The 15,038-nt window shown below is 33.8% G+C and overlaps 1 protein-coding gene across 15 annotated transcripts in view; it reads left to right on the top strand.

Annotated features, from left to right (window-relative positions):
* The window catches only part of LOC128163149 (5'-AMP-activated protein kinase subunit gamma-1-like), a 112,534-nt gene that overhangs the window by 93,486 nt on the left and 4,010 nt on the right, over positions 1–15,038 (top strand). For all 15 annotated transcript variants that reach the window (XM_052826667.1, XM_052826666.1, XM_052826676.1 and 12 more), the window contains 5 exons: positions 8,172–8,293; positions 8,918–8,972; positions 9,709–9,812; positions 12,147–12,512; positions 14,496–14,576. In XM_052826667.1, coding sequence (XP_052682627.1) covers positions 8,172–8,293; positions 8,918–8,972; positions 9,709–9,812; positions 12,147–12,512; positions 14,496–14,576 — 728 coding nt within the window. The remainder of the gene's footprint in view (positions 1–8,171; positions 8,294–8,917; positions 8,973–9,708; positions 9,813–12,146; positions 12,513–14,495; positions 14,577–15,038) is intronic.

Raw genomic sequence — 15,038 nt, 5'->3', positions numbered from 1 at the left:
AATTTCAAATCAAGACTTTTGCCGCAGGATCCCACGGAAACTACACTGCTCATTGAGGCGTAGAAGCTGAAATTTGAGCAGTTTGTTGTTGTTTTGGAAGCGGTGCATTTGTTTATATATTTTTTTATCTATTGTGTGTTTCACCTTATATCACATCCATGCTGTCTCAAGAGCCAAAATCGCAGGAGGGCAAGGGCGAGATGAGGAAGAAAAGGAAATTGAGTTTGCGTCTTAAAATCAGTAAGTCATAAAACTTGTAATGCCAGGTACATCAAAGGGGAACCTTTGTAACTTGTCATTCCGTAATTCGTGTCAGCGCTGTTCTATTTAAGCTGTACGATAACTGATGACTGCTCAGGTTGATAAGAAAGTTTTTAAAGTAATGGTAAACGATGTCTTACAATTGGAGGGGGTATCAATCATTGGACTTTTTACCTGAATTTTGTTTCTATTTTGGGATAAATTTAAGCATTAGCATTATCTTTTGTAAACTTATCTTTTAAAAGGGAAAGGGTTTAAATAGTCAGTGGATGAATTGAGCACACTATATTGATCTGGGATTGTTAATCATTTGTAAAGTTTTCTTTTTTCTTTGCAGGGCAGTGTTGCTTTATTATCTTGAGGTTGTGTTTACTTTAAATGTAGGTCAAATTAATGGAGCATGTGTTGGGTAATGTTGCGAGCGATCATAAGTAGATCAGTACATGAAGTCCCTGCTATATGGTTATGAGGGGAAATTGATGCACTTAAAATTTTTATCAGGCAATGAATCACGGCTGGTGATTTGAGCTGACTGCATGAAATATATGAATTTTAATGTCCCCTTTTCAATCTCTTAAGAATATATGATGAGAATTACGCAATATTTGCACAGGTTCTGATTTGATTTGCTTTCTTGATGCGTGAAATATGACGGCTATGGTTCGAAATGACAAACTTAATCAAATATCTTTTTATTGCTTTAAATTTGGTCAAGTAGAATCATTGTGAAAGCTTAATAATGTGTAGGCTTCAAAATTCAGAGGTTAAGGTAGTCTAAATTGCATGTCTGAATTTGTGTCAACATGAGATATCTGAAAAGTAGAAAGTCAACAAAATAGGATATCAGAAGTGTCTACATTTCACCATATCCCTCATTAGGCCATGATTGTATTGGAGACTAATGTTGAATGTCAGAATTCCTGTTTGGTTTCTGTCTGGACTTTAATTTTTTGGGTGTGATAACATTTGATGGATTTGAAAGAAGTTAATGTCTTTCTAAATAGCTAAAGAGAAGTCTCTGACATCAAGGCTCTTTATATTGGGCATATTACTGCTTTTAGTATACCAGATAAATTTTGGCAATACAAATGGACTGTGTCTTAAATTCAAACCCAGTATTATGAGTATATGGTATTGACGTTTAAGAGTATTCTCAGAAGATATGGATTTAAAATTGTTTTGCAGGAAGTAGATATGAAGTCATCAATGAGATTAATTAATTAGGTGGTAAATGGTCAAAGAAACAAAGAATGCTGATAGAGCGGTTTTCAAGCTCAACACAGATCTTTGATGCCGGTGGAACCATTGATTTACAAGACTGCTTGATTCACTAGTTCAGGGGAGAGTGCAGCGTTATAATCTCGCAAAGTTATAGAGGGATCAATAAATATGTGACTTAATTTATATACTTAGGGTTATTATTGACCAGTCACCAAATTAATGGACAAAGCTGATATTGAAATTGAAATAAATCATTTTTATTGCTGCATATATTATATATTGATTCAGAAGTCTTAAATTATTTTACTGATTGAATTGTTTTCGTTTTCCATAGAATGTAGTTCATACTGTAGACAGAGTTGACCAGAGATTTATTAAGACCCGAACAAGATATATGTGCTAGACTCTTTGGTTAGATTTTCATGAAGAATCTGCATCTTATTTCAGTTGAAAGGAGAGATGTAGTGACTAGCTAGTTTATGACACACCTACAAGTAAATGCAGTTTTTGTTTCACTGCTCCGTAGATGAATGCCAATTTTTCAACGCTTAATGTCTGAAAAACTTACATACACTCCACATCATTAGATTCAAGATGTTCTTAAGTAAGCATCCAATTAAAAATGTCAAAGTTCTGCCATTAAATCCCCGACATGAAGCACGATTTTGACATGGGGTTCTTTTCACAATGAACGTTTCAGGCACCTGGATAAACATTCTCATGATCATGACAAAACATTCCTTGGGAATTTTAACATTTTTTTAATTCTTTTTTTTTTTCCCCCATTTTTTATTTGTGAAAAAAGTATTAAAAGTACTGTAGATTTAATAATCATTTTGATGATTAATTGCTCTAGTGGTATATTTAAAAAAAAATTGAAATCAAAGACTGATGGTTTTTATGTATTTTTTATGATTCAGAACTTAGTAAGCATGCAAGAAATATATTTAAGATGCCTGGCTGTCTGGCTGTTAAATTTATTCTTGATCAATGAGGTTTACAAGTTTCTTTGTGATTTATGTCTGGATTTTTTCTTAGGATTTTTATTTGGTTAATTTGAATAAATCGATTTGAATATATACATGACAAAAGAGAGCATCTATTTCACATTTTCTCATTCTGCGTCTCCCTATTTCGAACAAATTTGAAAGTTATCGTTGTAATTTGTTGTTGTTTTGATTGATCGTCATGGTTTTAAGTTGTGTTTGGAATACTTCAGTCATACTTGAATAAGCTTAAGTCGAAAACCAGCTAGGGGAGTCCTCAATTTACATTTTCATTCTAAGCCTTACTAAATTGAAGGTTTGTTGGAAAAAATATAACAACTTATAGCATATATTATACATTCAAAACTGGTCTGTTTCAGAAGAACTAAATGATGAATTAGTTGATTTGAAAAAGGGGGGGGGGGGGGTGATTAGTTCAATGCAAAAAAAGCCCAAGGCCCTCCACATTATGACTGTAAATAATTAAATATATATAGAAGTGATCTTCAAATGGAAATCAAATTGATATTAAATTCCAGGCAATACTATGAAATGCGGACTGGAAAGCTATTATAAACAAATTCATAGATTGTCAAGTGTATGATTTGATTGAATTTTTGTCATTGTACAGTCAGTCTCCATTTGTAGAAGAATTAGTTTAAGAAAGTGCCCATAATCCACTTAGTTGTACACTTCCTGTAGCCAAATGCGGCTTGTTGCTGACCTTGTTCAATATCCTCATCAGCTCAAGTAGGACACTGGGTTAATGCAGTCTCGTTTTCTGTCAATTGTGCCTTAGTATTAAGTGAAAGAAAACTGGAATGAATGTAATTGATTAAAAAGCAGAGGCAATAGACATTAATAACAAAATCCAAGGTTATTATGTTGATCGAGATATATATTCTTTTTTTTTCCGTTGAGAACTTTTTTTGATACGATTTTGATTTGCAGTACAACATTTATTGGTTTATTGATGTCAGTTTCAATGAAAATTAAGGGTTGCGTATGGTAGAGAAAGATATTGGTTTTATGAATTGGAGTCTTGTCTCTTACTGACGCAGGACAGAACATTAGATTTTCTTTCTAATGTGATATATATTATCGCTTTGTCTAGAAGGTTCAGTATCTTTGGTTACATGATTTCACAACCAGTCGAATGTTTCCTCATTAATAGACTGAAAGAGGATATTGCTGCTAGACTTGATTTAATAAAATCCAATTCTTGTTTATCTGGATGATGCATTAGAGGCCAAGATGTTTTGAGACATGTAACGTTTCAAGGTGGATAATTAGGTCCTTGTAACACGTATTGCATGTTCCAACTTTATCAAATCATCTTAAGGAAGATAGGTCCTTGAAACACATATTGCATGTTCCAAATTTATCAAATCATCTTAAGGAATATAGAGAAAAGGATTAGATCTGCTATAGGCATGATTGATGTATGTTTCATATGACAAAGAAATGAGATGGTCCTCTTGTACCTTAAGGAGGCTGGCTGGTCAACAAATTACCATTCAGTTCTGTGTTAACATTTTTTGGTTGGTCAACAATCACATTTGGCAGATCTACCTTAATTTTTTTAAATATGATATTTTTGGCCGTAAACTATAATTATAAAAAGAAAAATCTAAATATTGTAGCTTTTAATAAGTTTGAATATTTTCCTGTATATCTTTATATAGAACTCTTCATTATAGGAGATTAAAATATGTCTAAAAATGGCCACAACCATCCAGCCCTCTTTATGTCTAGATTGATCCGATATCTTATTATATCTTTATCTGGGATACATTATCAAATCTGTCACTTCTCTGTGATATATTGGTAACTTTGTGTATATACATTTATTTGTGATATATTGATAAGTTCGAATATTTTGAGTGTGCTATAAGTTCCCACAAAGATATACTACAGTACTGTATATATATAGTCAATGTCAGTTTGTACAGTGTATTGACACAGACTTTCAGTCGTTGATAGTTTGGACTGATTATCGTTAGTGGTTAGCAGGATATTTCAATGGTATCCATAAAAGTGTATAATTTATTGTCAGAATCGAGCAGACATCTTTTATAAGACATACACTGTATATATATCATGAAGTTCACATATATGAGATACATGGCAGCGATAAGCTTGATTTATTGGATGATAGAAGGGGCTTGGACCTTGCCCAAGTGATGTAGGCTTGAAAAGTAGAATGAATAGGAATCGGTAATATATACAAGCTGTAATAAATTATTAATGAATTTTGAAATATCTCATTGTACGACCACTTGTATTATATAGATGCAAGGTTTTTTTATAATTATGTCTCGCGTAACATTAATGATCTGGCTAGAAACTTGACAGTCGAATATGTTTTCTTAAATATGGTATTAATTATAATACAGGAGACGGTGAAGGAAAAAACATGATCTTCATTAACATTGTCAGAACCTGATGACTAAGCTCTAGGGTTTAGAGAGGGCAAATGTTTAAACAGGAAAGATAGAATGTCTGTTGTTTCTTGTGCCTTTATAATCTGAAAATACTTATTCTGCATGAGCATTTCAGGACACACATGTATCTAAAATGTCATGTGAAACTTTATTTTTTTTATTATGTTTCACGTATTCATCACTGTCTGAATTTGAGAAGATGTATGTAAGACTGTACTGTAACGTATACTGTACGTTCTACTGAATACAGAAAGGAAATTAGCATTTTCATGTGGATTTAGGAAAGCAAAGCTTTATCAACATACAGACCTGGTTATGAGGTTTCTGTTATTCATTATAACAACCCTCTGTATACAAATGCAGTAACTGATATTAGTGTATTTGAATTTCAGATTTACGCAAATGAATGACGTGTATTGTGTAAACATTCAATGCATTCACATGAATTTGAGATGCATGACATTGCACGTCATGAATTACAGATTGAATACTAGTAGCTGTGTATTTTTATTTGTTTCTCTCTTTTTTATTTTTCTTCCTTTTGTTTTTGTTTTCTTTGTTTGTTTGGTTTTTTGGGGGGGTTTTCAACAATCGATCTTCCATCTGTGACCTAACCTTGACACCCCCCTTTCCCCTTAAAAATAATTGAATCAAAACAAGCACTTGAATTGAAGGTCAAATTGTCTCTGCATTGTCAAGTAGTTCAACTCATGACTGCTAGAGATCGATAAAGTTTTTATCTTGGGCACAATTTGTAATTGGCTTCATTAAGGGAGTTCTGAATGCATTTCTCATTTGCAAGGCTGTCTAAAAATTTACTTCCTCTGGGCTGATGATGATGTGCATGCCATTACTTTATCCCCAAGGTTGTATTCAAGACTTAAAAATTTCTTGATGTATATAACAATAAGGGCTTAAGACATCTGATGTATTTGCCTCCCTTGGGGTAGGTCAACCTCAATGTCCATTGAGGTTGGAAGTTCACAAGATTTTCCTCCTCACCGATTTATTGCATTTCTTCTGAGCTTGCTTCTTTCAGTATGAAATTGGATGGAGAGGATTAAGAGGAGATCGAAGGATTGGATTTCACAGAATGGACTGGATCAGGTCTTAATCAGTTATTAAAGATCAAAAATTAAAATCTAAAAGCAAGTTCGATTCGGTTGTAACAGAATGTGACTATACATGTATTATGCTCTCAGCTTGTGAATTTATACATGCTCCAATTATTTTGGTGGTGTTGAAAAAGGGGGAGGGATTTTTCAAACCAAGGGATCAAGGTCATGCGTGTTTCTGGGTTTGTTTTCTGGATGGCAGTGAAAACAAAGTATGAAATCTTTGCCACCACCCACAGATTTAACCTTGACCTTGGCAGAAATCGGTCAGTGGTTAATGGTGACTCAGATAAGAGTTGGTTTACTGATAACACAGGTCTACCGAACTGTTGAAACATGCAAAAAGCAATCATAAAGGAATTTTATACAAAGGAGAGGAAACTCTCTTTATATACTCCTATTGAGGACATAAATGTATTAATTAAATGGTACACTGGATCAGATGTAGCTTAGTGAGAATTGGGTTATTACTGAGTGTGGATTGGTCATTTGTCTGTTGTAGAGAGCCTTTTTATGACTTTTGACCTTTGACATATTGATCCAGATGTTTTACAAAGCCACATACTATATACAGTAATGCTTAATGTCGTGTGTGCACCTTTTATTAATATCCTAGTGTCACAGCTGGGAATGATTTTTACATTTAAAAAAAAGATTTGACTCTGTGATTCACTCTGAATCACCATCAAGTAGCTGGGGTCCATCTATTCTCTTTAGAGTTCTAAGTGGATAGGCATAGCCTACATCCAATCAAAATATGAGGGCTTGGAAGAGATGTGGATGTAGGCTAATTTGCCTGTCCACTTCAGGGTCCATCTGGTTGTTTCCAGGTTCAAGGCTTCTGTACTTTATGGAGACAGTAGACTGGGCAGGCAATTATTTGTATGTACTGTTGTCGAGTACTGACTTCTGCAGCCTTAGAAAGTGATCTGAACACAAATATTTGCTCAGTATATTGGGACAATGTTTACTTTCTCCCCTAACTTAGGCAAATGAAGCACTTCTTGGTGCCAGGGTAGTCATACTAGTAGTCATAATTCTCGTAATGAAACTCAGTGGGATCAATAACTGTTTTTAGTGTGGAATGGGGTTTTTTTTGTGGTGTTAATCAGATATTGTCATAGAAGGGGAGAAAATCAATGCCCACTGAGGGGAAGTGCAGGCTATAAATAGTGATACAGAAAGGTCGCATGTGCTGTTCAGGGTTCTGAAATGCTGAATCCAGATAATGTTGACGTTGCGTATCTGATATAGAATTATCAACCTCAGACTGAATTCAAGTCTATACTGATATTTATCTGTTAGTTCAATCACAATATATAAATAGTGCCTGTTTGGGAGGGTAACAGTTGAAATTGACACCCCGAGAAAACCATTGTCAAGAAAATTTTACTGCTTTTATATAGGAATAACGTGAATTCTACAGCGAACCGTACGCGCATAATTTTCGCGCATGTAACATTTTTTAATGTTACCCATTGCCAAGTGCGTTGCTAACGCTGAGGGTAATAGTAAATATTATTAACTGCGTCTTAACCAATCAGATTTCAGTATTTAACATGAAAGTATAACAATAATAGTTGTTTACTGTTGAGCTTGCTGAGCCATAGAATATTCATTGTTACACATAAGAATGCTTACTGGCAAATAAATTCTTGCACACTGAATATCCATCATAAGATGTATCAAAGATATTTGTATATATCTGGATATATGGAGGGAAAAAAAAGTGATGGTTATTCGATGGGTTCCTATAGTTGACACATCATAAATGGGTAAAGCGTAAGGTTAACAGTGATTATCGCTGTAATTAGGGGAAACGTTTATAAGGCTGAATGGTCTCTCCTGTTAGTTAACAACAGTCTTTCCTGATGACAGAAACAGCTGTGTAGTTTGACTTGTGCCTATATCCTGCTTTACAGGGTTCACAGGTTGGCTTGTTGGTGTGAATTCACAATGTATATACATATTTCTTTTCTTATTGTTAGAGTTGTATGTTTTCCTGTTGGTCTGATTTCTTGGCGTATCTATTTATAAATATTATCTTGTCTGTTTTCTTACAGCTATAGATATGTATGAAGGCTTTTTTGTTGGTGTGAATTCTCAGCATATATTTATAAACATTTATTTCTTTTTTCTTGCAGTATCTCCTAGAAAGACGTCCAATGCCAATGAACCAAAATCAGCTCCGCCCAACATGAAAGGTTCATTCCTTAACCACGATCACACTCATGCAATCATCTACAAATCGGACCCCCCAGTGCGGGTAAGTTTCCACTAGTGGATATCTCGAAGCAAGGTGGGGCAATTTTTAACAAAAACAAAAAAACGTCATTTTTAAAACAGATTGTGTATTAACGCACAATATCAGGGTGTTAATGCATATCATGATTAAAAATAAAGGCAAGTGCCCCAGCCTGCTTCAAAATACTGTGTATTAGGTATAGGGGGGGGGGGGGGGTATTCCTGCCCAAAATTGCCAAACCCTTTGATATGTTTTCAAACCTGGACAAGATTAATATTGCATGGTATCTGTAACTTTTTGTTGAAATTGTCAATGATTTGGAGTTTGATGGTGTACATCCTCCTTTCTTATATATTTATGCATACTTGGCTACCAGATTATCATTTATGCAGCAGAATAATATTAACCAATCAGAGTAATATATCTGTGCTAGACTCATTTCCCTGTGGTGTAGTTGTATATATGTACATACCAGTCTTCATTGGAACATGATCATTGTTGCCTTTTTTATGTCCCACAAAATTATGTTTCAGCTTTGAATTGGATACCTAAAGTCAATCTCCTTCGAGTTAGCAAATCATTACAGTTGAAATATCAGTGTACCGACATATCTCTCTTCAGTTGGGTTTCTTCATTTTCTTGCAGTTTAATCTGGAAGGGGATCTACCTGAAATATCAAACATGGAGATTGAGGATTTAGGTAAGTATCATCTCCAGAGGTTCTAATTACTATGAACCAGGATTATTAATCTGTTAATTGAAGGAATGTGGACAAGCAATTTCATTCCCTGCTACCAGCAGCAGTGTAGGCCTAGCTGGAAGCTATTTAATGATTATACTCATAAAGCTTGAATAAATAAGTTGGGTGAACTTTTGCACCCTCGTTAAAAAAAAGTTTGTAAATAAACACAATGTTCACTGTATGAGGAAGCTAATTTCAATTTTTAGATACCGGTAATTGTTTACTTGCTTTCGTCCAACTGACTGGCAAAAAACCAAAAAGTTGACATCTAGGGATGTTTTTATTAACATTATAACCTTAATTTTATTTAAATAAATCATGTTATGTAGTTTTTAAATGAATTTTTAATGTATTAATTGGAAGATTTGAAATTGAATGAACCTGTTTGGATTTCCTCACAGACAGACCTAAGTTTGAATAATTAGTTTTTAAGGCAAACAAAGAACTTTTTGATAATGGCCTAACCCAAGAAATTGTCAAATTTGTTTCAGTGCCTCACAAATTAATATTTTTATGTCGAAAACAAGTCGTGACTTCGAAACATAAACTGCCCCTAGGAAAAGTTTTGATTTTTTTGCCTTTTTTGCAATGATAGGGATTTATTTGTGTTGTATATTTGTTATGGCTTCCTTAACCATGTAGGAATTTTCACGAATGCGTGTTGATTCTTAATTGATGTGTTTTTGTTTTGTAGATGAAAACATTGACCAAGCATTTGCTAAATTTATGCGAGCACATAAGTGTTATGACTTAATTCCAACCAGTGCCAAATTAGTCATATTTGACACACAGTTGAATGTAAGTATTAAATCATATTAAGGAGGCTTTGTAGATGTTATTTGTCTCTTTATATTTTTGTCCCTCCTCAAGAAGGAGAGTTACTGTAGCAAGGACTACTGTGGAATCATTTAAATTCGAGGGGGCCAATTTTCGTGGATTGCTTAAATTTTACAGGTTCGTAGGGACGAATTTCGTGTATACTCGTATACCTACAAAAGGAAATATGACTTTATTGCCTAAATTTATTAATTCGTTGAGGATGTTAATTCGTTGATGAGAGGTACCCACAAATTCCACGAAAATTGAGTCGCCACGAAATCTAATGATTCCACAGTATCTTGGGTTTTAGCCCTGTGTCCAATCCTTTTAACAGTGCATTGTAAATACTTGGTGCAAATATGTAACCGTTTGACATATGTAAGGGTTTCTTTTTGCATTGTACTGGTAACCTGGTGTTTGTTCAATTAAACAGTTGGCATAACAGAAGAATAAGCTGAAATATGTATTGTTTGAATAGAATTTAGAGTGTTTTGTGTGCAGTTGCAATTATTGGCAATCTATGCATGAAAAAAGGGAGATCCTTTTCATTAGAAATACAGACAAATAAAAAATTTAATTTTAATTAATTCCAATCTTTTTAAAATGACGTTATAAATGACTTGTGAGATAATGAATTACCATCTTATAATAAAAGTCTGTTTGGGTTGGTTGGGGGCGTTTTTTTAAATATATATAAACATGTTTTGGAGTTAATTAGGCACATTATGCTGTCTTGATTTTTGAAATTCATGGAAATGAGCTGGATTAATTTGCTTGCGGAATCGCTGATGTCTTGTGGAGTGCGTGGTGCACTCCTGAACAATGGCCGCTATGTCCTACCTGTCACTGTCGCTTGTCTTCACAGGGAAGATGTCGTAATCAACAGAACTATTATGTGAAATTAGATAATGCACTCTTAGATTACTGATGAATTCAGATCATTACGACCCTTGATGTCTGTGCGCTTTGGTGTGGAAGAACTTGCAGCATATCATGTATACCTGACTGTTGTCAGATTTTTAGGGGGGGGGGGAGGGGGGGTGTGTCAACATTAAGCTAATGTAATATTACCATTTAAATGTTGTTATTGTAAACAGCTAGACTACATGACAATATACATGAAGGAAAACATTAAAAAGATAATGGCTGAATGCAACATTTTTAAATGATGGACATTTGATAGGTACTTTAGCTTCTATTATGTCGCTATAAATAGTCATGTCTTTGAACAAAATATTAAAAAATGACACGGTTTTTGCTTTTCTGGATCGAGTGAATTGTTATTCATGATATGAATCGTGGTCTTTTGTGTGTTTTGCTGGTAGAGGCCTGGATCTTGGCCAACCAATTACATCTTTAACCAAGATGAAAAAGGGTAAAATAAAGTTCAGCGAGCAGGCCTCATTGTTAATTCCAATCACTGCAGACGGAAAAATGATTTATTCTTCTTAAGTCTTGTACCAGTTACTTGGATTTCAATGATCAAAAATGTTGGTTAATTAGTTTACGTATTTGGATTTAGGCATGTCAGACGCATGTACTTTTGAATATACTTTTGGTAGATAAAATGTAAAAAAAATAAAAATGGATGATTTCAATTGGCCTATGTACTTTTGGTATTTATAGTGTTATTCAATATTGCAACTGTCTGGTAAATTTATAGTTTGTCAAGTTGTTGTCCTAGCTAGTTTTGGAGCATCAACCTTCCACGATTATTAAAATATTTCCACAGTTGTAGGTGGTCTAAATCCAAAATTCAAGTACCGTAATAGAAAAGCTGTCGGCGTAGATTTTTGGAATGCCTAGAATCTATTGATTTTGCTCATTAAGCTAGGATTGACAGTTAATTAAGATTCACTAACTACCTGAATACTAGCATTCTGTTCCTTCAGTTCAGTGCTTGCAGGAAAGAAGTCTTGGGTGGGGGGGGGTTATATATTTTTCAGTAATGTCACATTGAATTTAGGAGCAATAGAGAAAGAGTGAATTTTTGTTTCATTAATACATGTACAATGTATTTGATGTACACCAAATTTTTGGATTTCATTGTTTTAATCCAAAGAAATTGATGTCTATGCAAGAATATTGATTAAATCACAAAATATGATATGTTGTTCACCTATAAGAGTTGAAGGTGGTATTGTTAATAGAAATTAATGAATATGATATGATATTTTGTATGTATTTATTAAGTGAAGTAGGCAGTGGTGTTAATTGAATTTTTGACATCTTATGACACAGTATATTGTTCACCTTTTCTAGTGTTGTAGCAAAAGACAGTGTTAATTGAATTTCCTTGACTGATCTCTGCAGGTGAAGAAGGCTTTCTTTGCATTGGTGTACAATGGTGTGAGGGCAGCCCCTCTCTGGGACACCTCCAAACAGGACTACGTGGGCATGCTGACCATCACCGACTTCATCAACATCCTACACAAGTACTACAAGTCCCCCCTCATCAAGATGGAGGAGTTGGAGAACCACAAGATCCAGACGTGGCGCGAGGAGCTGAAGGACAAACAGCGGCCGTTCGTGTGTATCGAGCCGGACGCTAACCTGTATCAGGCTATCAAGACCCTCATCACCTCCAAGGTCCACCGCCTGCCGGTGGTAGACAGGGTCTCAGGCAACGCCCTCTATGTCCTCACCCACAAACGAATCCTCAGGTTCCTTTACATCTATGTAAGTTTATATTCTCTACATCTATGTAAGTTTACGTGTTCTACATCTATGAAAGTTTGCGTCTTTTACATCTATGAAAGTTTATATTCTCTACATCTGTGTAAGTTAACATCCTCTTCATCTATGAAAGTTTACGTTTTCTAGATCTATGAAAGTTTACATCCTTTACATCTATGAAAGTTTACATCCTCCACATCTATGTAAGTTCATGTCCTCTACATCCGTGTAAGTTTACGTCCTCTACATCTGTGTAAGTTTACGTCCTCTACATCTAAGTAAGTTTATGTCCTCAGATTCCATATAAGTTTGTGTCATCAGGTTCCTTTACATCTGCTGTGGAATCATTAGAATTCGTGGGGGCTCAATTTTTGTGGTATTCTTGGATAGCCCTCCCCCACCAATTTACACCTTCAACAAAAGCAATTTTAGAGTTATATTTGTTACTGAAACTGAAAACCGACGCATCCACAAAATAACATCCCCATGATTAAGGTGGCTCTATACACCACTTTTTGATGACGCAGTACGCAAAAAAGTAAATCTGGAATCATGCATTTCCGGTACTGGCTGATTTAAACTGAGGCGAATTGTATGGGAACCGCTCTTTTGAAAAATTTGTTAAATGAATAGATTTAATTTGATAATTGGAAAATTCATTACTTACAAATAATGTAATATATGATACCTTCACGTTGTGTGGTATTATTTATCGAAATAAACAATAAAATCAAGTATAAATTTTTAAAGAGTTTCTTTACCATCATCGATATGTTACACCGTAGCGCAGTGGGTTAGTGGGTTCACTACAAACCAGTAGGTCATGAGTTCGATTCCCGTTGAGAACAATAAATTTTTTAACTTTCCAAAAATTTCTAAAACGTTTTTTTTGGTTGAATGCCGTGAAAGAAAATTTTAAACCGGTGAAAATATTTCAATTATGATATACTTTAATGCACATTAATATCGACACCTAACGGGGATGAGAGGGTTGCTTTGAATTTCTCTCAGGTTGGGATACATAAATCTTGTTACCCTAGTCAATGTTCCCCTTTATTCATTTGACTTAGTTTTGCATTAAAGCGAATATATTCACTTATACAGGGCAAAGTCTATAATGAAATATGTATGTATTTATCATTCAAACATTATATTTATGAAATTTTCTTCAACTCAGAAATGAAAAGTCCCCAAGGTGTTTGGGCCTTGGGACTTAGGAACGATAACCCTTACCTGAGGAACTTTCATACCAAATAAAACTTAAAATATTTTTTGTGTTTATTTGTAATGGTTTTCATTCAAATTTTTTTATGTCACATTTATTAAATTACATTTTCTTATAACATCAAGCAATTAACTTTTTCAGATGATTTGTCAACAGAGTAAGAAAATATGAAAAAGTATGTTTTGGGGAAATACTAAAAAAAAATTGCAGTAATAACATTTTTGAATGTTAAGAAGTGTTATATATTTTTTTATGTGTCCGAAGGAAATATCCATCATATGACAAAATAATTTCTCTCAATTTGTTGATAGCTGTCTTTTAAAAAAATATTTTACAAAAACACAAAAAAACATTAAAAAATTCTTTAAAAATACCGATAGTATCCCATCATTTTAATATTTGATGAATATATGTTTTGTTGTCTTCTATTGAAAATTGGAATAAACTGTGGGTGTATAGAGCCACCTTAAGGAAAAACTCCACAATCCATGAAAATTGGCCCCCGTTAAATTAATAAATTTAATAAATGAATTTACAGTATGTAAAAAATAATTCATGTCCACACAAACAAAATGTCAGATTTAGTTATACTAATAATATTTTGGTAGATGAATCATATGGTTAATTCTTTTTTGTGAATTTTATATTTTGAACTAGAGTTGAATTGTGATAAGGGAGACAACTCTATTTGATTTTTTTTTTCTATATATCTTGTGAAGAATTTGTTTGGGTTAACATTAATGACATTGAAATGATTTCAGATCAATGAGTTGCCAAAGCCTGGATACATGCGACAGAGTTTGGAGGAGCTGTCCATAGGCACCTATGAAAACCTGGTCAAGGTAAGACCAACATTATTGTAATTCTTTGTAAATGTAATAGAATATGATAAATAATGTTGACTAATGTAAACATTTGTAATTTTGTTGTTATATTGTTCTTTCCATTTTAATCTTCTACTAATTAGAGAAGATTCAATATCTGTACATGGCCTATGTCCAAAAAAAAATTTAAAAAGCAAAGAAAAATAAATTTAAATTGTTGATTTCAGTTGAAAAACTAGATACTGCTTAGAGCCTGTAATGATAATTTTCTCCCTAAGCATAAGCATAAGATTAGACAGTGAAGCTGTGTGGGTGTCTGATTAATATTGTATACTGTAAATTCCTCATTAAACCCGAGAAATTAATATCTGCGTAAAATGCAAAAAGCACATCTCGCAGATTTTAAAATCTTGCTTCTATTTTTATTTAGAAGTAAACTTATAATAATAAAACTATGACAAAAATTCGACACAATTTTAT

The sequence above is a fragment of the Crassostrea angulata genome, chromosome 9, assembly GCF_025612915.1.
Source record: "Crassostrea angulata isolate pt1a10 chromosome 9, ASM2561291v2, whole genome shotgun sequence".
Lineage (NCBI taxonomy): Eukaryota > Metazoa > Mollusca > Bivalvia > Ostreida > Ostreidae > Magallana > Magallana angulata.
This window is presented reverse-complemented; position numbering and strand designations above follow the sequence as displayed.